Raw genomic sequence first — 22993 nt, 5'->3', positions numbered from 1 at the left:
AACTATAGCATTGATTAACAATATAAATATTATGTTATATTATCTATTTCTTTACTTGTAATTTTAGAAATTTTTATTTTTTACTATTTCTATTACCTTTTAAACTGGCACTCTATTCCAAACATAGTTATATATTAGTACTCTTTCAAAACCAAACAAAAAAATTAAACTCTGCTGCTGTTTATTCTGAACATATAATAATTATTATTATCAAGTACATTTATATTTTCCTTTAAATACACCCTAGTCTAGTCAGTTTCCTGTGAAAGAATAAATAAAATAGAAGGAAGAAAAGAAATTGAACTATCATGAAAGAATGAGTTTCAATGTTGGAAACTATTTTTTTTTTAATTATTAATCTTATTTTCTTTTATTTGTAATTTGTTATTTCAGATTTTACCAGCTGCAAGCAGTTTTTAATTTGCAGAAAATAGTTGTTATTGAAAGAAATGGGAGAATTTTGAAATTTGTCAATTGGTTTTCTCTCTTTCTTCCTTGCTTCTATGTTTCCATACCAAACGGTTACCTTCCCCGCAATGCAGTTCAGTACTTAAAGGAATCACTTGACAAGCCATTTTCCATAAAACTCGCAAACGACACTGCCAAACCTCCCTCACCTGCAACAATGTCTGGCCGCGGCTCTAAGCAATCGGATTTCAACCGTCCGCCGCAATCCGCGGCTTCTTCTTCCGCTGCCGGAGGCCGAGGCCGAGGCCGTGGTCGCGGCCGCGGCGCACATTCCGCGCCGTCTCCTCCGACTCAAACATCGCACCCTCCTTCATACGCTGCTTCTCCGGCCCCGCCCACCGCCGCTCCTCCCCGAGCGGTGGCGCCTGTCCCTGCATCAACGGGGCCGGGTCCATCCCGCCCCCCGCCGGTTCAATCCTCGCCGGCGCCAGTTTCTGGATCGCCAGCGGTTGCTACAACAACGTCGCCGTCTCCGGCGGTTGAAGCAGTTACTTCGGCGCTCGAGAAGCAACTGTCATTGGCGCCGTCGGCACCGTCGTCGTCGAAGGCTGTGAGATTCCCGGACCGGCCAGGAATAGGAAGAGCGGGAAAGAAGATCCAAGTGCGAGCCAATCATTTTCAAGTCCAAGTTGCGATGTTGGACATTTATCACTACGATGTTAGTTAATTGAATCGTATTTGTTCTGTTCTGCTTTAGTCGCTGCATGTTAGTGTTTTTTGTTGCTTATGCGGTTGAGAGTGAAGTGAGATGTGTGTCTGAGTGAGTTCATTGTGTGATTAGGTAGCGATCTCTCCTGAGATTACTTCGAAAAAGATCTCCAGAGATATTATTAATTTGTTGGTTCGAGCACACCGTGAATCGATTCTGGGAAATCGCATGCCCGCGTATGACGGACGGAAGAGTCTTTTCACCGCTGGACCTTTGCCTTTTGAAGTTAAGGAATTTAAGGTCAAGCTGGGAGATAACGATGAACCAGGGTCTTCTGCCACTCCTACTTCTGATAGGTTTTTTTTTTTTTTAATTATTTTATGTGTAATAATTTCTTATTGTTTACATGTATTTAAATGTAAATATATTTTTAAGATTTCATTGACTAATGGTCAGTTTTGTTTCTGAATGCATAGGAAAAAGCGTGAACGTGAGTTTAGGGTCACAATACGATTTGCTTCGAAGACCGACCTTCATCATCTGACTCAGTTTCTTGCTCGCCGGCAGTTGGACTGCCCACAGGAAACGATTCAGGCTCTTGATGTTGTACTCCGGGCTACACCTTCTGAGAAGTTGTTTTTTTATTTTGTGTTGTTTGAATTTTGATTTGAAACATTCTGTGTTCTCTTTTACTGATTTGTTTGTTTTTTAAAATATAGGTTTGATGTGGTTGGGAGATCCTTTTTTTCTCCCGCATTGGGACCAAAAGGACCTTTGGGTAATGGGACTGAATATTGGCGGGGGTATTACCAGAGTCTCCGCCCAACTCAGATGGGCCTGTCTCTTAATATTGGTTGGTTTAACTTTTCAATGCTGGTTAAGTTATGAGTGTCTTGAATAACACAGTCTTTGACAACTGATTATTTTTGCGCTGCAGATGTGTCAGCCAGGGCGTTTTATGAGCCCATTCCTGTCCTTGACTTTATTTCTAAGAATTTTAGACTCGATCTTCGCAGGCCTTTGCATGATCAGGACCGAGTTAAGGTATTGTTCTGGAAATTTGTGTGGTTCTTTGTTCTTATTGACTTACATTTTGCTCATAAATGCATAGCAATGATTTTTTTTCTGTTGTGCTCGTAGATTGTGTGGTTCTTTATTCGTATTGAGCTATATTTTGCTTTTGAATACATACTAATGATCTTTTCGTTTGTGCTGAGAGTAAAGATCTGTTACCAAATTTTTCCTGAGATCGTTTGATTGATTTTCAGTCCGGGCATGTTGAAATGTATATAATTAATTTAGAAATCATGTATGTCTTTTGGTTCTTAATATACAGATTAAGAAAGCTTTGAGAGGAGTCAAGGTCCAAGTTAATCATGGACAGAATATTAGGCGTTACAAAGTTAGTGGACTTTCCAAAGAACCCCTCAGAGCCTTAATGTAAGGAACTTTTGCTTTGGTTTCATTTTAATTGTTGTTTTTCATTTACATTTTAATCATATTCTCATTTAGTCCGCTCATGAGTTAGCTTACAAAACTGTTCTCTGTTTTTATATATAAAGTGCGCAATCTCAGTATGAATAATCCAAGTGTTTGATTTTGTTATTTGTATGTTTTAGGTTTACTGATGACAATGGAACAAAAAAATCCGTTCCTCAGTATTTTCAAGAGAAATATAATATTTCATTACAGTATACCCAGCTTTCTGCTCTTCAAGCTGGTAGTGACACCAAGCCAATTTTTTTGCCAATGGAGGTTTCTCTCTGCATTACTCCATCTTTATACGAGTGTATATATTATGTATGAATATTTTTGCTGAGACTTAACATTGGTTCAATGTACTTGTTTTATATATTGTAGCTTTGTCAAATTGTGGCTGGACAGAGATATACCAAAAAATTAAATGAGGATCAAGTAACCGCCCTTTTAAGGGCAACATGCCAGCGTCCTCGTGATAGGGAGGATTCCATCAGACAGGTACCTGCATCGTTATGAATTGGCATGTGTTGCTTCTTTAGTTCTTTACTCGTGGTAATTTTTTTTTCCTGTTTTGACAGATTGTGAGGCAGAGCAAGTTCAGTACGGACAAATTTGCCCAGCACTTTCAAATTAAAGTCAGGGAGGATCCGGCATTGCTTGAAGCTCGTGTTTTACCTCCCCCTATGGTATGATATGATTATACTTGACACGTTTTGGCCAATTCTTTTGTTTAGAATATCTGATTTTATTTTTGTTTCTGCAGCTTAAATACCATGGATCGGGTGGTGAATCACAGGTTCAGCCAAGGATGGGTCAATGGAATATGATTAATAAGGTAAATCTGTGAATAATTTCGTGTTTGGTGGTCATTAATACGTGTGAGTAATGTGGTTTAATTCGGTGCTGTTTGTATGATTGATTACAATGTTCCATAGCCTAGTACCTTTTTGTATCTCATTCTTCATCATCATTTGTTATTTTTCCGGTGGAAGTTGTGTTATCATGTACCTTAGATATGGTTAATATTATACATTGTTCAAGTATACACAGGGAATTATAAAGTAAATTTAATGTCTAAGTATTGTATTCCAAGTAATATTATGATAATTTACTACACCATAAAAAAAAGATGTAACCACTTGTAATATTTTGTAGAAAATGATTGCTGGTGGCACTGTTGAACACTGGACTTGCCTAAACCTATCTGGAAGAATACACAGGGATCTGCCATATCAACTTTGTCAGAATTTGGCTGAAATGTGTAACAGCAAGGGAATGGTAAGGTAGCTTGTACAGTTTGCTATTGAGATTATCTAATGGATAGATTGTTGAGTATTTTTTATTTGAACTGATTTTTATGCCAGCGGTTCAAAGAAAGTCCTGTAGTGCCTATAACATCATCTCCAAGTGGTCAAATAGAGAATGCTCTTATGAACCTGCATAAGCAGTGCAAACAGGCGAACGTAGGGCTCCAACTCTTAATAATAATTTTACCTGACATCAAGGGTTCTTATGGTGAGTGATTTCTATTATCAAATATTGTACTCTTAATGTGGCTCTATCATGTGTAATCATTTCGTTCTGACAGGGAAAATAAAGCGCATTTGTGAAACAGAATTAGGAATAGTATCTCAGTGTTGTCAGCCCAAGCAAGTGGTCAAAATGAACAAGCAATATCTTGAAAATCTGGCCCTCAAGATAAATGTGAAGGTTGAAGTTATTCACTTAAAAACCTTGTTTGAGTTGATCATATTGTTGCTTAAGCTAGACAATATATATGTTTCTGTGAACCTTTTGTTTCTTTTAAATTGTAAACGTGTCTTTGTTGACTTTATATAGGTGGGAGGAACGAATACGATATTGAATGATGCATTTGCTAATAGAATACCTCATGTATCCGATGTACCGACTATAATATTTGGTGCAGATGTTACGCATCCCCAGCCTGGAGAGGACAGTAGTCCTTCCATTGCTGCAGTAAGCTCTCTTTTTCTGTCTTATTTGATTTGTAGATGCATTACTGGGTGACGATTTTATTGTGTTTAATTGCTCAATGGTGTAGGTGGTGGCATCCATGGATTGGCCTTTCGTAACAAGGTACAAAGGAGTTGTGTCTGCTCAGAAACATCGGGAAGAAATTATACAAGATCTTTTTATTCAGGATCCGGCCGGGGGAAATGCACATTCAGGAATTATCAGGTATTGTTGATTGTCGCTGTGGCCACTTTTGTATAGCCAACCCAATTATTATTATTTTTACTCTTTTTCAGGGAGTTGTTTCGAGCTTTTCGGCTTTCAACTCGTCGTAAACCGGAGAGAATTATATTCTACAGGTTGGGTTTGATTGAACATAATGGGACATTTGTGCTATTAGGCTCTTATTGTGTATGTAATTCCTTTTTCAAATTGTTCTCGACAGAGATGGGGTCAGCGAAGGACAGTTCAATCAAGTGCTTCTTTATGAGATGGATGCCATTAGACGGGTATGTTGGATATGGGTGATGTTTTTGAAGAGAGGATAAGCAACATGTTTTATAACATCCACGTCAAATTGCACACTCAAAGGAAACTCTTGAGCAATACTCTTTTTGTGTGTATGCCTAACGTGGTTGTTGGAGATTTATTCCATCCTTATTAATTGCGAGTTTGATACATCTTGTTTCAGGCATGTAACTCTCTAGAAGCGGATTACTTACCCCCGGTTACTTTTGTGGTGGTCCAGAAGAGGCACCACACTCGTTTGTTCCCTATGGATCACGGAGGTCGTGATTCTACAGATAAAAGTGGAAATATAATGCCAGGTTTTATATCTCAAGTTATGTTTGGCTACATTGCAGGTTCGTTTGTTCACGCCTGAATTTGCTAATTTTGTGTACATTTTCTTACAGGGACTGTAGTTGACACAACCATATGTCATCCTCGGGAGTTTGACTTTTATCTGAATAGTCATGCTGGAATCCAAGTAATGCAGTACTCTTAAGACGCGCATTCAACTTTTGTTATTTATTTTCTAAAGGCATTTGACAAGTTATCTGCTTGGATTGTACCTTCTGAATATTGCAGGGAACAAGCAGACCAACTCATTACCACGTATTGTTCGATGAGAATAAGTTTACTGCTGACGAGTTGCAAATTTTAACCAATAATTTGTGTTATACGTAAAATTCTACTCCCATGCTATTTTTCCTATTTTGCTGTTTCTTTTGGTTTATCGTCTTGTCAAGTTTGATTGAAATTTGAATTTCTTTTTTCAGCTATGCAAGGTGTACACGATCAGTTTCAATAGGTTAGTTACATCAAATTCGTTTCCTATATCTTGACGATATTAACGTATTCACACTTTCATTCGGAGTTTTATTGTTTGCTTGCAGTTCCTCCCGCATACTATGCCCATTTGGCAGCTTTCCGTGCTCGCTATTACATTGAAGGTGACACCTCTGATGCTGGTTCTTCAACTGGAGGCAAGAGTACTACAGCCAGCTTTGAGGTAAAATTGCCCTCCGTCAAGGGTAATGTCGCCGACGTCATGTTTTTCTGTTGAAGGTGAAGGCGTTGTTTTGTAAAGATCCGTGTGGAAATCTCTGTTTCCAAATCTTTGTCTTCGTACCTTTTTTGGTGTTAACAACATTTTGGCATCTTGTGTTTTTATTCTAACATAGCAGCTCTGGTGCTCTTGAACAATTCTGATAGTAATACCCAAGTTATAAAGAAAAATCTCAGCTTCATTATTAACTATTATTTATGATTTGTTAACATTTCTTGGGAGTGCACGAATATTTCCACCTTTTCTCGTTTCAATTTATTGTAATTATTGTCATCGCAAGGGCACAACATATGTTGTGTTTTTTAGTTAGTTTCTTGTTCGCTATGATTTAATTAAATGTGTTATTGATAGTGTTTTATAATGAAGACATGAAATATTATTTTTATGTAATCAAAATGAGTAATATATCATCCTAAAATGTTATGGTAGGTCATATCTGAATACGATCAAATTAATGGTTTACTTTGCACAACAAATATATTATTGATTTCTGATTTTTGGATAATAAAAAATTAAAATATGCTCAAATTTATGATGGGTGAAGGTGAATTAACCGAAGTTGAAATGATATGTTGGGATTGCTTTTGTTCTAGTTCTTGATTTTATGTGGATGTGACGGAATATGCAAAATTGCATTATCACATCATGAGTTGTGATTTTCATTGTTAATGTAATTATTTTGAGGCTGTAGATAACTACGGGTGCGTATAATATAATCAAAGTTTTATGTTATAGATCTGGTAAAATGTGTATGTAAATTGCTGTAATTATAATTTGACTGGATACACATCTTTTGATTAATTTTTGCTAATAATAATGATGTTAATTTAGTGCTACATCCACATGATCTGCATTATTATTTTTCTAAAGAAGGCTCCTACAATTTACAATAAGCCATTTACAACAAAAACTATGTTGACCAAAAGCTTAACAACGATGATTTTTATGCAGAAATCGAGTTTGTCAAATTCCAAAAATGTGTTATAACTTGTATCTTCCTTCAATAAAAAAAACATGTTAATTTACAATACTATGTACCAGAAAAGCAAAAAAACTCGATAAACATGGCTGACAAAGAGTGACTCACATAAGCACCTGAAGCTATAAAACAGACAACCCTGTTGTGCACAAAGAAAACACAAACAAGTGACGATCAAAGTAATAACGTGTGATCTTTGCCGATTGCACCAATTATATACCGGCAAGAGAAATACAAAGCAAAAATGAATATGAAATTCCAATTCCACATGCTACAAAATTAGTGTTATGTGCATGAACAGAGCAAGCAACAATGTCCTTATCAAAGTGTAAGGTCCATCACATAAAGAAGTGCTTCCACCTAGCTCTCCTGCATCTACAAACTCACTTCTGCCCCTACCAGCTGATGCAGATACATTCACTGGCAGTGAACCTATATTAATGCATTTAAATTGTAAACCTCATTAGACTATGATGTACCCTTCAAACATATACAAATACAATGCAACACAACCTAAAGTTAAAACTTTAGAATCATCTTTTTACTTTAAATAACGTTGGACCCTTCTAGCTTTATAAAACTAATGATGACTGAAAATCTAAAACAAAATTGAAGACACCATTTTAAATAAGAGACTTATATGTTAGACCCTTTTGTTAATGATTTATTCACAAACACTAATAACGAATAATTATTTGTTTGTAGGTCTACAATTTGAGTTTTAGTAGTCTTATCCTTCGACGTAGAATCTTTACGCGTTGTTTGGTATGTGTCTACAAAGAAGTGTAGGTGAAACTTACAATCATAGTTAGTCCATCCAATGCGTTGACCAGCAACATCGTAGACAAAAATTTTGTCTTTTAATACGAGATCTGCCGCAAAAGAATCCAATGTTGTTACTACATCATAAATGATAGTTACTTGATGATGATGAATAATAATGTATAAACAAGAATATACAAAATACTAGTTCTAGTATCTCAGCCCCACAATAAGAAAGAGTACAAGGGTTTCTATTTTTGATTCTATACTATTTGTGGCCATATACCAAAAATTACTCAATATAAAAATTTTCTTTCTAAATATATACTTTAAGGTCTAACTTTGCTATTATCAACTTGTTTTATGTATCCTTATATCACAAAAAAACATGCATATAGGAACTAAAGTTTCCAAACTAGCACTATACCTCCTAGAATAGTTACACTTTGACCCGGGATTTTCTGAAAGCCAACACACCACACTGAACCCTCACCCTGCAACACACAGGTTAATTGATACCCTTGTAAGTGAGAAAACATGCATATGCAAAATAGATGCAGAATAAATATCCGAATGGTTGCTCTGAGATGTGTCGTAAATTTCCCAATGATAAAAGTTCAGTTGCAGAAATAATTATATGAAAAAGCAAGGAGTTTTCTTCTCCACACCCACCTTTACTCAAAAGGGACCAAGCAAGGTGTACAAATGATAATATTTAAACAAATATAGTAAAACTACTGTTCCAATATCGTTTAAGAGTCAAGGTAAAAGACAATTTAAATACTTCTTTCTTCTTTAATGCTTTAAGATACTTTTAAGAACAAAACTATTAAGGAATTCTACGTTCAAATACAGACAATATCTTGAATGAAGTAATCAAACATAGGGATGTTATCTCGAATAACTACAAAGGGAATTTCACAGCAGTTGCTACTGCACAATAATTTTGCTATGCCACTACAAATTATTGAATACTTACATCTATTGATATCTTTGCAAATCATGTAATCAGATATTATTTCTAAGAAAATTGAATAAAAGGAAATTAAAGCTTGAATGCTTACAATATAATTCTGTTGAATAAGATAGTCCAGTGGTCTTAAAACCAGAGATGCACCACCAGCGAAGTTCAGACTTACTTGTGGAAAAATGTCAACATTGCTGAACAAAGTATGGCCAGAGAGACAGATAAACAGTGTCAAAAAAAATTATTTTTATCCAAACATGAAAAGAAGAATGCTTGAAATCAACAAAATATATATGAACAGCTCCACTTAACCTGGAGGTGGTTATTAAGTAACACTGATTTCCCCTGGAAAGAACACTGCGTACAGATTGTGGAATAGCAGCTGTAATCTGCATCAACAATAATATTGCTGTTAATTATCGATAAATTTCTTAAAAAGAAAAAGTAATGCCACTATTGCTAATCACTTATGAAGAATCACAGCATCATCTATTATTAATCGATTGGATGAAAAGAAATTACCTAACATAACTCACCGCATTCACAAAGGTTGTATAAGCCTCTTCTGCAAGGTACGACAAGGTTGTTCCAGAATCAACAATGGTACCTCTGTTGCTTGATGTAGAAAAAACTGCAGGATCAATTTGCAAAAACTGGCCATTGACAGAGATGCTCTGCAGGTATAAATTGTAGTGAGGCCTGAAATATTTGCCAAGGAAGCAGTTACTCAAACCAGTTTTCACAACATAGTACTAACTAGTGTCCAAGATGTTATAAATTGATTTCATTTATTTGTTTTATTAGGCTCCTAAGAACAAACACAAGAAGCTCCATCAACTCATCAACTTTTTTCATCTCATACAAAAAAATCAACAGAAGTCAACACTTGACAAAAAGTTTCAATCTTCAAGTCAAACAGATAATCTAAAGGATAAATACCATGTTGAAATTTCACTGAATCCATTAAGCAGAATGTATACAGCACATGACTGAACCACAAATAAAAATTGGCATAAAGAAATTTTGAAATGTAGCATGTACTCTAACAAATAAACGTACTGCGATGGAACAAGTGGAGTATAAACTATGTTTGGCTCCACAATTTCACCAAGAACCAAGACACCTCCACCACTGTTATCTCCTTTTAAGCAATGAGAGAACACTCTTGGTGCAATTCCTTGCGATGAGAGTTGGGAAATGACAGACATGCCTTGTTGCCCGAATCCAAATATCCCATCAACTGCTCTATCAGACTTTGTTAAGTCCCCAGTCTGCTGGATGCTACAACTGTTCCACAGTAAAACATTATAAGACGATGTTTTTCAAGTTTAAACCAGCAAATTCAAAAGGGGAGATAAGGGTGGGGTGCTTTTTGAGAGGTAAAAGGTTCAATTTGACTACCATCTGACAATTTTTATAGAGATAAAATCGTCTTAACCAATGTTAACTTTTGTATGTTTAAAGAAAGAGAGAACGAAAAGGATAGTGAAAGATAGTGTCAAATGATTTTTAAAAACCTTCTGGTATCAAAATACCATTGTCCTGTTGAAACATAAGAATGCTATTTTGAGCCATTTGAGACTCACAATACAACAATAACAACAGTCTTAACCTACTACATGAGATTGGCTATTTCAAATTCATGATAGCTCACCCAAAAACTACAGATGCCGAAGAATTTGTTGTCAAGGTTCCCTCAAAAATACTAGCAAAATGCATCAAATCTGACACATAATAGCCTGATGTCCCACTGCCATCTCCATACTGGAACGTGTAAATGCACTGGTTGTTCTGACCGGAACAGCTCGCATCGGAGGACTGAACTCCGTTCCTGCACCTCCGGTCAGAACAAGAGATCAATGAAGATGTTGATGAACTCCTAGGATCAAAGTAATTGAGCTGAATCTGCAACCAAATCCAGCAAAGATGATGTTCAATCAGTATCATTCACAAATCCCAAAAGTACATTGTTATAGTCTCATTCAAACTGTGTACTAAACTGAATCAACTAACTAACAAATAAGGAACAGGGAAGTTAAATTTACTTGCAGCCCACTTGTCTGAGGACAACCATTGCAGGACCCACAACTAACCCAGAGAACATCACTCCCAGTGTCAATCTGCACATAAAATTCCCTTGGAGGAGTACCCATTTTTACCTTGGTATAGTAAAGCCTGTGGAAAAAGCCAAAAATTTTATTTTGTTTTATTTTTATTTTTCAAAAAAATAAAACATTGAATTGAGAACACAAAGCATATAACAGAAACAACAAGATTGGAATTGCGAGGAGAGAAATTCAAATAGGATAGAAAGAAAGCTCAGAATTGAGAGCCAGCCATACATGACCAAACCACTTAATTTTTCATTTGTAATTGAATCACCAAGATAAGAAATTTGAAGACACCCATGAGAGAAATTGATCCAAAAAACACATAAAAAAGCATGATTGCAAAAGGGGTGATAGAATTACCCGACTTGTGAGGGATCGAAGATGCCTTTGACAGGGAAATCTACAACATAGTTAGTAGACTGCAACATTCTACGATGTCTGAGGCTGTCCCGCGCTCTGAGATGACTCAACTCCACGCCATGATTCGAAGGAAACGCTCTTTCCAGTGTCAGAGTCACCGGCGACCCCTCCACCGCCGACAGAAGCGCGGCGGCGAACAGAAAAACGGCGGCCACCGCTTCCATTTAGTGTCGGTTGGGAAGTGTACAAGAAGGGAAAGTGAAGCGGAATTGAGACAGTGACACTAATGAAATATGAGAACAAAAAGCAACGCAGGGCAAAAATTGTTGGTGTTGGTGTTGCTGTTCTTCATGATCGTGATGAGAGAGAATTGTAACCTGAACGAACCTGCAAGTTGCAGGTTGCGAATTTGGTTCACATAACACAACAATAATGGATTACGTATAGTTACTGCCATTTTTATATGAAGCCATCGTAACAATTACTGCACTACCGCTACATACATTTTTGTAATATACTCCACCTTCTTCTTCCACCATCAAAGAAAAAAAAAAAAGTTTATACTGCGGGAATATTTTTATTATTCTGTTATACTATATATACTAAATTTCGTATGAAAAAACAGAACATTAAAGAACATTTCTTCATAGCCATGGTAAAACAGAACATGTTTTCCACCCAGGAAAGAAAGAAACGGGTTAAATGAAAATAACGAAAGGGTGAAAATATGAATAAAACAAAATGAAAGTTAACTATATTTAGGTGAAGAAAAAAACTTCACAATTCCGGAAGGGGAATATTAACCCAGGTTTGAGAGATTGAAAAAATTTGAGAACAACAGAAAATTTAATAGTGAAACAAGGACTTTTGAAGATAGAAAAATATGATCCAAAAGAGAGAATTTACTAAAAATAATTAAGTAAATTAAATTATGTAGAGAGACAGTTATAAGAAAAATATATATATAAATGTATAAAATAAAATGAAGATACATTAATTGTTTTCTTTATGTATTTTAGAGGTTTGTATCTAACTATTATATTATTTTTCTATAACTTTGTTTATCGTTTTCTTATATCATTTATATTTGGTAAGAATATATTATAAATCACTTATTATTTATTATTAAATTATTTTTTAAGAGTGAAAATATAAAGTTTTTATTTTCACTAATGATAATAATAACAACTATTGGGAAAACACGAATTATAAACAAGCAACAACATAAATATTTTTAAATTGAGTTACTAAAGTATGCTAGACTAATATTGTGTTTGGATATGATTGTTTGTGCTGATTTGTGAGTGTAAATTTGTAGGTGAGTTGTAAAATTTGACACTCTCTAAAATAAAGAAATGTAAGTCAGATTATCGTTTTAAAATTACTTTATTGTTCATCTTTTTTAACAATTTAATTTACTTATATTTATTATATTTATTAGTTTCTTTTTTTTCCGTATGCAAGAAAGATTTCTGAGTGACTATACACCTGCATAGGTTCCAACATGTTACATGCATATAATGATTAGTATTATATAATAAAAAAATATATTAATTATATGGATATTGATAATATTGTATATTATATATATAATTTTAATTTTAATTATTATAATAATTAGTATTATTCAATAATAATAATTATTATTATTATTCAAATAAACATCTTTTGTAAATGAATTAATTATATAAAATAAATTTAAATAAATGTGGAGATATAAATTAAATAGTCTATATTATAAATTATTTTAAATTATCATTAAGAATAATAATAATTTATTTTAAGTTATTAATGATATCAATAAATTATATTTTTCTAATTTAAATAATATTTTTAATTTTATTTTAATATCATTTCTTCTATTTATATTAAAGGGTAAAATGGTAATCATACAATTTACTCTATTAAAATTATAATTTATTAAATTTTATCAATCACATAATACACAAACTTTCTTAAAATTTCCACTCAAATCATATCATCTTTTCTTTAATCCAAACAACTTCATCTTTACTTACAAATCAACGTAAATCCACTCCCTCAAATCCACACTCTAATCCAAGCACAACATAAGCTAAATATTAATACAAATTATTATTATTATTATTATAACACACAACAATCAAACATTTAAAGTTATAAATGTTATAATACAATATTTTATTTCGTGCTCTATAATTTCATTCGATAGTATTAGATTAGAAAATGTGTTAGAAGTAGGTTTTAAGCCTAACTTAACCTCACAAAATCGACTTGTAATGTGAGATTGCACCTCACTTATATACTATTAAATAACCTTATCTCTACTCGGTGTGAGACTTCCAATACACCCCCCTCACGCTGAGGTATATATATCTCGTGCATAAATCTAAATGGGTGGTCCGTTAACGGTCCAACATTAGGTGGAATAAAATGTCCAAAAAAGCTCATTAAGATAAACTATAACTTGGCTCTAATACTAGGTTAGAAGTGAGTTTTAAGCCTAACTCATAGTATATAAGTGGGATGCAAACCTCACCTTACAAGCCGATTTTGTGGGATTGAGTTAGGCTTAAAACTCACTTATAACAAAATATAAATTAAATCAATTATTATAATAACCTTTGGTAATTTGTAATCATATGTAGTTTTAGTTAAAAATGTTATGATTCAAATGAATTAAACAAATATTTAAATTAACCTAATTTAATATTTGCAAATTTGATTTATACTAGATAAATATTTTTGTGATTTATTTGATTTTGAATTTTGATATACGTTAGATAGTCATTTATATTTTTAGGCAATTGTGTAATACCATCATTTTACTAATTTTAAGCAATTACATATTTATTACATGTCATTTCTCTTACCTCACAAGATCTATAGTTATATATTAAGGTTAGGCAACATCCCTTCCATAGGACATGACAGGGTGAAGTTTATATTTGCGAGTTCAATCTCTTACCAAAGAAGCTCTAGATATGAACCTTTTTCCACTCTTAGAACTAGATATCTTCCTATATATAAATATGGTACCAGTGGAGTCAGAGTAATATCTATACAAAATCCCTCTCAATACACTACCTAACATCACATAAATACGGTACTTCGTCTTTAGGAGTCACTACATTTACTAGATTCACACCATAACTCATATGTCACATTCTCCTATAATCTTAAATTATGTCATACATATGTATTTGACCTCAATCCAAATTCATCACATATCATCAATCGCATTTTATTTATTTCAATTGACATGTTAATAATTCATCATTTACTTATTCTTGCATTAGCATAATATTCAATTTCAATATTTCAATCAAGCATATAAAAACAACAAGATGTATTTCTCTAACCATGAACCTATAATTGACAATTTCAATGGTCAAAGTGAAGAACCATATTTGAAGAATGATCTCACAAAATTCTAGTATGATCTAGCGATTAACGAAGCGAACATCATAATTTTAGCGAGACAGCCAAAAATCAAAGTTAAGGTAGCGCCCGACACCAAAGTCATTCATGATCATTGTCAAGTGAGCGCCTGACGCAATCAGGATACCGTTCAACTATTTTGTGGTACCGCCTAACATCATATCAGAAAAAACATACATGATTTAACTAGGTTAGGTTATCCAACTTGCCTATCTAGGCAATTCTAACTTTTCCTTAGTTTAAAATAACTCGTTTTAATTAAAAATAACCATCAAATAGAGAAAAATGGATAGTCATAACAAAATCAAATCACTTCCACAAATAACCTTTTCAATTCAACCAAAACAAGTCAATCAATATCACATATCACTAATCACATCAAATACCAACATTCAATAATGCATATAAGATTGGATTCATTAGCATATTTGAGTTAGTTATACTCAAGCATTTAATGGGTATAATTTAGTTCAAACATTCTAAGATAGTGTCAATCAATTAATTTGATAACATTATAACTCAAGTCCCAAAATTAACAGGTTAAAAATATCTATATAATCTTCAATTAAAATCAAATACTTTAACTAAACACTTTAAAAGTCAACATACCATAAGGGACATTCTAAAAGTTGGAAAGAGAAAATGATAGAGACCAAAATATGTAATGTTTTTAGGTCAATAGTGGAGAGTAGAGTTGTTGGGTGTCTCTTTATACGATTTTGTCCAAATAAAAACGAACTAGACGTTACAAAAATAGTACAACAAATAGGAGAAAAAAATATCCCACATAGCCATCTTAGTTAAAACGCTATTATTCTAAGAAATTGGGCATTTAATATTATCAGTATATATTTTCAGTTGATACTGGCGTATTTTTATTTATTATGTTTTAACTATTATTCTCAGTGTTAAGGTGTTAATGTCTTTAAGATATGAATTAAATTTTCAAAATAAATTATAAAACTAATATTTTTTATTTTACATATCAAGCTTAATGATTAAGTCATCTTCTTAATTTTGAAAGTTGACACAAATCTCCAGGTAAATTGCTTTTGATTTCCTAGGAAAGGTAAATTGCTTTTACTTATTCGTCGACACTTGTCTTTCATTACCCATTAAAATAATTGACTTTTAACTTCTTCCAAAGCACTATCATTGGATTATTTATCTTTTCAAAGTTAGTGCAGTTAGTTGCTCTTATTCAACCAACTAAGTCGTAATCCAATCTGGATTTTTTAATGGTTTTTTTATTCTAGTTCTTAAAATAAATTAACATAAATTGGATTTAATATTTTAAAATATATTAAAATTAGTAAATGTCAAAGATTGTGTAAAGATAGCACACAAAACTTAACACAGAATCCGAGTAACTTACAATTTTTATTTCTTGTAACTTTCTTAAACATGAGATAATGCAGTTAATGTTCAACGTTTTATGTTGCTTTGATGATAAATTAACAGTTAATTTGTAAATAAATAAGTGATTATATATTTAAGTTTGAATGATAGATTATTATTTGATCAATAAATCAAAATAGAGAAAGATATATAGTTCTCAGGTTAAATTAAACACACATATGATCGGTTTTTAAAATAATTGTCAATAAACTAAATGTAAATAAATAAATAATCATTAATATATATTATCTTGTTAGTATAGTTAGGATAATGTTTTTTTTAGAGATATGCATGCTATGAAGATTTGAATGGATTTCGATGATGATTATTTAATTCTTATCTAAAAAAAAGATTGCTAAAGATTGATGTGGAATCTGCTATCTCAATTGATTTCACTGTGAATATTATAAATAATGCATGAACAATTTAAATAACATTAAAATTTGCAATATCCATCTTCGTCAATTATCTCAGTATTGTCTATTGTTAAAGACCTGTAGTTTATTCCGATTAAAATACATATAGGTGTTATCTACATAATTTTTTAAATATTTAAATATGAATGATATTATATTAGTAATTGATAATAATATGATGTTATTAAGTAAATATATAAAATAAATTTATATTTATTAAAAATAAAATAAAATAAATAAAGAAAATAATTATTAATAAATAGAAAAAAAATAGTTTTATAAAAAGTAGATAAAAGAAACTGTTAATTTTAAAAAATTAATAAATAATTATATTATAAAAAGTATAATTTGTATTAAAATGTGAAAAAAAATAAAATTCTTTATATATTATATATATATATATATATATATATATATATATATATATAAATAAATGAATCTATTAAAATGAATAAAAAAGCAGCATTACGATAAAATAAAATAAAAAAGTATTAGAAATTTTGTAAATTGACTTTCAAACTATTTTCTTAGTTGGGTTATGAGTCTTGTGAATTTCTTTATTGAATTTCGAGACTTTCATAATCACCATATATCATCAGTTTTGCAAGTTTCAAATTTTCAGAAACTTGGTTTTTGGTTTATATAAACGATTAAAAGTTACTGTAATCTTAAAAATTCTTGAATAATTATAAAACCAGAGTAATTTGACCTTATAAATTATTATATATGCTACTAACTTCATAAAGAATAACTTAAAATACTATTTATTATAATTTTATTAAAGCAACAATTTAAGAATGAATTACTTGTAAATTTTTAATATTTCAGGCGATAGGTTTTATTTAATTTTCGTCTGCAATTGTTTAAAGAACACTCTCGCCTGTATATTACACAAATTTCTTTATTTGACATTGTAATATATACTGCTATAAAAAATATTATAAACGTTATAGGGAATTCAGGAATTTTTTTATAATAATATTAATAATATATAAATCAGTGAATAATATTTAAATTATTTTTTATTTTTATTTTAATTTATTTAAACTACTTATTGGACTAATGAACTAAAAATACTATTTTTACTGTCAAACTCAACCCGTTTTGTCAATATATTAAAAAACAAACTATTTACTAAGAGACATAACAAAAATTAAAAAAAAAAATCGTAAACATTTTTAGAAAGAAAAACTATAAGAAGAAAAAATAAAATGAGTTTCATTGTAAGTTAAAACAAGTTTATATTATAAAAACTAATTTGCAAAATCTGTTAATGTAATTTCTCTTAATAGTTATTTTTAACTTAATTTTAATTTTGTAAAAAGTTTATGTTACTATTTTATTATTATTTTTATTAAAAATAATTATAGTTGTCAATGACCATTCAAACATGATTTAGGTGTTGTTATTTATGTTTGAAAGCCATTTAAGAACCGAAATCTATACATAAAGCTAATGCTAATTTTTTTTCTTCTTTTCTTATCCCAAAAATTCACCAAAAGTGTTGAGACAACTTCATTATTGCATAAAATGGTGGCTACACTAAAGTGCCATTTCAATTTGACGTATTTTGAACCTTTTTTTTCTTCATTATCATTTAAAATTTAAGTGTGAGTGGAATAAAAGTTCACAGACCCATTCTTAATTTTTTTTATGGTTGAGATACACTTAAAATTTCTTAAAATTTATAATTTATTCATTTCTATAAATATTTTCATTGATACCTTTAAGAAAAAAAATACCAATTATTTAAAAAATAATGACAAATAATTTTGAACAAAAATAATATACTTAAAAGGTTAAGTATGTTTTTAATCCCCAAACTTTGTCCCAAAATTAGAATTTGTCTCTGTCTAAAACTTCGATATATTTTGGTCCCTAAACTTTAAAAATGAATGAATACAATTATTTTAACCCAATTATGTTAACTTTTTTGTTTTGGTCGAACACTTCTCATACTAATATTGGAGTTTTTTTACACCGTTTGACACATTATTGATTCAGTATCTACTGATAAATATGTTCGACACTTCAAAAAAAAGTTAACCTAATTGACTTAAAAGGATTATATTTATTCATTTTCAAAATTTAGGGACTAAAATATATTAAAATTTTGGATAGGGACGAATTCCAATTTTAAATCAAAGTTCAGGGACTAAAAATATACTTAACTCATACTTAAAATTAAATGTGATTATAATATTTAATTTCTATACAAAATTAATTAAGTTCATTATCTGTGTAGAAAGACAAACTTCTCTTACTACATAAATTTTAAATAAATAATATAAATAAGTACTCACTTCTTAATCATAAGAAAAATCTTCTTTATCTTTAATGTTAGAAAGAAAAAAAATCTAACGAGGTTAAGAGACAAAATTATCCCATTTTTATAAGGAATATTTTAATTATATAATAATCAATTTTTTATAAAAAAAATTATTTTATAGGAGAATTTGAGTTGATTCAAGAAATTATATCAATACTTCTGATGTATTCAAGACAAACTCTTTAGATTTGTGGAAGTGTAAATAAATAGTTTAAAATATCTAAATATAAAGCGAAATTTTGTATCCATTTATATAATGTAAAACTATCTTATATGTAATTATTTTGGAATCCTATGAGATTTCAACTTTACTAAATTAAAATTTGTGCATATCATCCAAACTTCACCAATATTCTAATCCCAATTGTCTATATAATTTCCTTTATGTTAAAATTTATTATACCCTACAATATTTTACTCATAATTACATCAACACCATTGGTTTTATAGAAGACACCAGAAGTCTCTGTTTGCAACATCTTTATCACTTTCCCTTTGTATCAACATTTCGTATGCTTCATCATTTACATTTTGAATATTTGAATCATAATTATGGCGCTTGAAACACATCCATGAACTTTTTTATTTTATTTTTTATTTTGCCAATATTTATGGATTTTTTTTTCTGTCATAAACGAGAGCTTTGTTTTGCTGAAAAATAAAAATATTATCTTTATTCTTTAGTGAGTAGGGTCTATGGAGGGTTATCTTTGCAAGACTCCACTTTTCTTTTTCTTTTCTTTTCTTTTTCTTCAGTTGTTTCCCTCCTATCCTATCTCAAGTCATAAAGTTAAAGGGCAAAACTTTAGTTTGGTGGTTGGAAATTTAGTTAGTTACTTAATTTAATATAAAACTATTAATAGGTTATTTAACATAGATTTCCAGTGATTAATTGAGTAGAATACTTTGAATCTTTCGAAGGAGGATTATTGAAGAAATATAACACTAATGAACATGAGTTCAATTCATATATAAGATATTGACACTGCTCTCAACAAAAATCTTAAGACAATAAATTTATGGACTTTCATCTTTATATAATATTTAATTTTTTTATTTTTACTTAATATGAGACTTAGACTTACACTTAAATTTCCAACCTCAATATTAAAATTTAAGATTTTTATTTATTTATTTTATACTGTCAACTTATAGAAGTGAAAGGTGATACTTAAAAATAATCAATTGCGATAAAAGCGATATTATACACTATTTAAAATAACACATCTAAAATGTGTTTTCACATAAACTAAAACAAAACCTTATTTTAGTACACGCGGCAGCCTTTGGGATTTTCCTCAGAAAATAGAATAAAATAAAAGTTACAAAATTGAAATAATTTTCAAACATCTTTCTTTCTTTCTTCTGTTCCGAAATTTGTATAATAGTTTGGTCCTGTTTAAAGGCCCCCTGAAAATGAGTTTTTGTGACTCGGCTTTTACATCCTGCACCTCTCTTTTTTTCTTGTACCCCTATGATATTTTATAACCTCAAATTTATCCCTCATTAAAAATTATAACAAAAAGATAAAAATCATCCTTATACCCCTTTTTAATGAATTCCAAAATTTTCAATTTGGAAGACATTTTGAGATTGTTCAATCTGGAAATTTGGAAACATATTTCAAAATATACATTTAGGAATATGTCTAAAAGATACATTTTGAAAAATATTTTGAGACCTAAAATTACTTTTCGTATTAAACAATTTGAAATCTTTTTAAGAAAATTACATTATGCAAGTACTTATTTCGGAATGTATATTCTGAAAGGAGATAAAAAAAATATTTTATACAATTTACATTTTGGGATGTATATAAAATTTACATTTTAAAATGAAGAGGAACACAACTTTCTTTTTTCGTCAAAAAATAACTTATTAGGTCATCGTGAAATTAAATTTTGTTTTTTTCCAAATTTCATATATTATGATTTCTAAATTTAAAAAATAAATGAATGTATTCTTTTATTCCAACAAAGTTCACTTTTTGTATATGTTAAACGATGTATCAAGTTGCAAGGTTGAAACATGTCATAAAGTATAAATAGTTCAAATGTCAATCTAAAACACTATTTAAAACTTAAAAAAAATTAATGTTATTGAGTTAATATATATATATATATATATATATATATATATATATTAATTTTTAAACTTTAAGAACAAAAATTATCAAAGTTTGAAATATAAATAAATTTCAATTGTTTGTTAGAGACTGATAACATATTTAATCCATTACAATTAGATATATAATTTGGGAATTTTGATATAATTTTAATGAAGGGTAAAATTGAGTTATTAAGTTTTGTGGAGTAATAACATATTTAATCAATTAGAATTAGATATCTAATTTGGGAATTTTGATATAATTATAGTGAAGGGCAAAATTGGGTTATTAAGTTTTATGGGGTAAAGGGGAAAAAGAAGGGTGTGTAACAAAAAGAAAGGAGGTGCAAGAAGAAACAACTGTGTGGCTTAGGTCTATGAATTGCATAATTAACCTAACGTTTAATTATGTTTTTGATCTCCATTTTCATAGCAAAATATCATTTTAGACTCTCTATTTTTTCTTATCTCAATTTAGTTCATGTTTTGGGAAATGTGATGTAATTGAGTCTTTTTCGTTAGTGGTCCAGTAACATTATTAAAAGGGGTGTCACGTGTCAGTTTCTAAATTTTTTGAATTTAAAAAATAACAAATTTGTTATGTGTCAAGTTGTCTTTGTGCCACATGGCAGTAATAGAACATTTGTTTAATATTGTTTATTTACGAGGTCATTATTTTACCAATTTTATGAAATTTTTTCAAAAGTGGAACCAATTTGAAAACTTTTGACCAAATTGAGAAGGCTTAATTAGTCGGAACATACCTAGTTTCGTTTCAAAGTTTCAAAATGGTACCCACTTTTAAGTTTATGTCAATTTAGTATCCAAATTTGTTAATTAGTATCGATGCAGTCCCTTTTCTTTTGACGTCGTTAAGTTGGATAACGTCTGTGGTATTAGTCGTCGTAATTTACTAATGTAGGTATGACGTGCCACGTTTGGGTTGTCTAATGTGTATTAGTGGTGGGGCTGATCAGAAATGAAAAGTGAAAATCGTAGAAAAAAAATTGGGGGGGGGGGTTAATGGCGACGAGAAAGTGAAGGTAGAAGCCGTTGTTGAAGACAATTGAAGTTGCTGTTGAGAAGGAAGTGGATTTCAGCTTCAATCAAAGGTGGGCAACTGTCCAATTTTTGGTTTCTATGTTTTGATTGAAGGTTGTGATGTTGCGATTATGGGGTTTAGGGTTTTTTTTTCTTCTATTTAGGGTTTGTGTGTTTGAATATTAAAAATTGGAGATCCAACCAATGACCCACACCACCCACGAGGAGAAGAACAAGAATGACTGCGACCGTAAGACATTGTCTTCAACAAATCCTTTGTTCTGCTCTGCAATGAAGATGCATAGGAAAATGGAGATTGGGGTAAAACGAAGATTAGGGCAAAAAAATGAAGACATCCATTTAAAAACAAACCACTGCACACATAACACCAAAAATGGCACTGTACAATTAAGATTTGTGACACGTTTCAATTATCCTATGCCACATCACCTCACTCTTAACGACATTTGTGAAAAATTAACGGGATGTACTACATTGATTAAAATTAACAAATTTAGGTACTAAATTGACACAAATTTAAAAGTGGCTACCATTTTGAAACTTTGAAATGAAATTGGGTATGTTTCGACTAATTAAATCAATTAAGAATAAGACTTAAGACAAAAATGTATTATTATAGTTGAACATTTAATCCTGTTTAATTACGTGGTCATTATTTTATTGATTTTCTAAGTATCAGTCTAAGGTATCAGTCTAGATATTGTGCTTTATTGGTTGGATGGATTAAAGATGTTTAAAATTGTATCGTGCATGACTTAGGAAAAGACCAAAAGGACTACAACTTTGATGTCGTATACTTGGAAAATGATATGTGACCAGCTCAATGCTTGACTGACCTTTTTGATTTTATGAGAGGGCAAATTTGTTCATAGCAAACTATAGGTTTTACTTTTACCATTGTCTTGGTTTATTGATTTTGACTCATTAATTTTTTGCATGTGCT

The 22993-nt window shown here is 30.9% G+C and overlaps 2 protein-coding genes across 2 annotated transcripts; one reads left to right on the top strand and one right to left on the bottom strand.

The window, feature by feature from the left end:
• The first annotated feature begins 463 nt into the window (after nt 1-463).
• On the top strand, nt 464-6351 carry AGO5 (Argonaute family protein). Its single transcript, XM_028054344.2, has 22 exons — nt 464-1126; nt 1250-1473; nt 1594-1749; nt 1837-1970; nt 2055-2161; nt 2454-2557; nt 2737-2872; nt 2978-3094; nt 3175-3282; nt 3360-3431; nt 3752-3874; nt 3961-4111; nt 4185-4306; nt 4436-4573; nt 4659-4795; nt 4867-4929; nt 5016-5079; nt 5262-5397; nt 5485-5558; nt 5660-5754; nt 5851-5882; nt 5968-6351. Exons 1-22 carry the CDS (start codon nt 626-628, stop codon nt 6135-6137), a joined length of 2964 nt encoding a protein of 987 aa, XP_027910145.2. The 5' UTR covers nt 464-625; the 3' UTR covers nt 6138-6351.
• A 768-nt stretch (nt 6352-7119) lies between these two features.
• LOC114168648 (aspartic proteinase 36-like) lies at nt 7120-11817 on the bottom strand. Its single transcript, XM_028053543.2, has 10 exons — nt 11320-11817; nt 10894-11023; nt 10503-10753; nt 9908-10135; nt 9385-9547; nt 9161-9237; nt 8946-9042; nt 8309-8375; nt 7920-7991; nt 7120-7551 (listed from the first exon to the last, which is right to left on the bottom strand). The coding sequence occupies exons 1-10, from the start codon at nt 11541-11543 to the stop codon at nt 7391-7393; spliced, it is 1470 nt and encodes a 489-aa protein (XP_027909344.2). The 5' UTR covers nt 11544-11817; the 3' UTR covers nt 7120-7390.
• Nucleotides 11818-22993: the final 11176 nt, after the last annotated feature.

The sequence above is a fragment of the Vigna unguiculata genome, chromosome 11, assembly GCF_037176805.1.
Source record: "Vigna unguiculata cultivar grain cowpea cultivar isolate G323 ecotype 2 chromosome 11, ASM3717680v1, whole genome shotgun sequence".
Classification (NCBI taxonomy): domain Eukaryota; kingdom Viridiplantae; phylum Streptophyta; class Magnoliopsida; order Fabales; family Fabaceae; genus Vigna; species Vigna unguiculata.
This window is presented reverse-complemented; position numbering and strand designations above follow the sequence as displayed.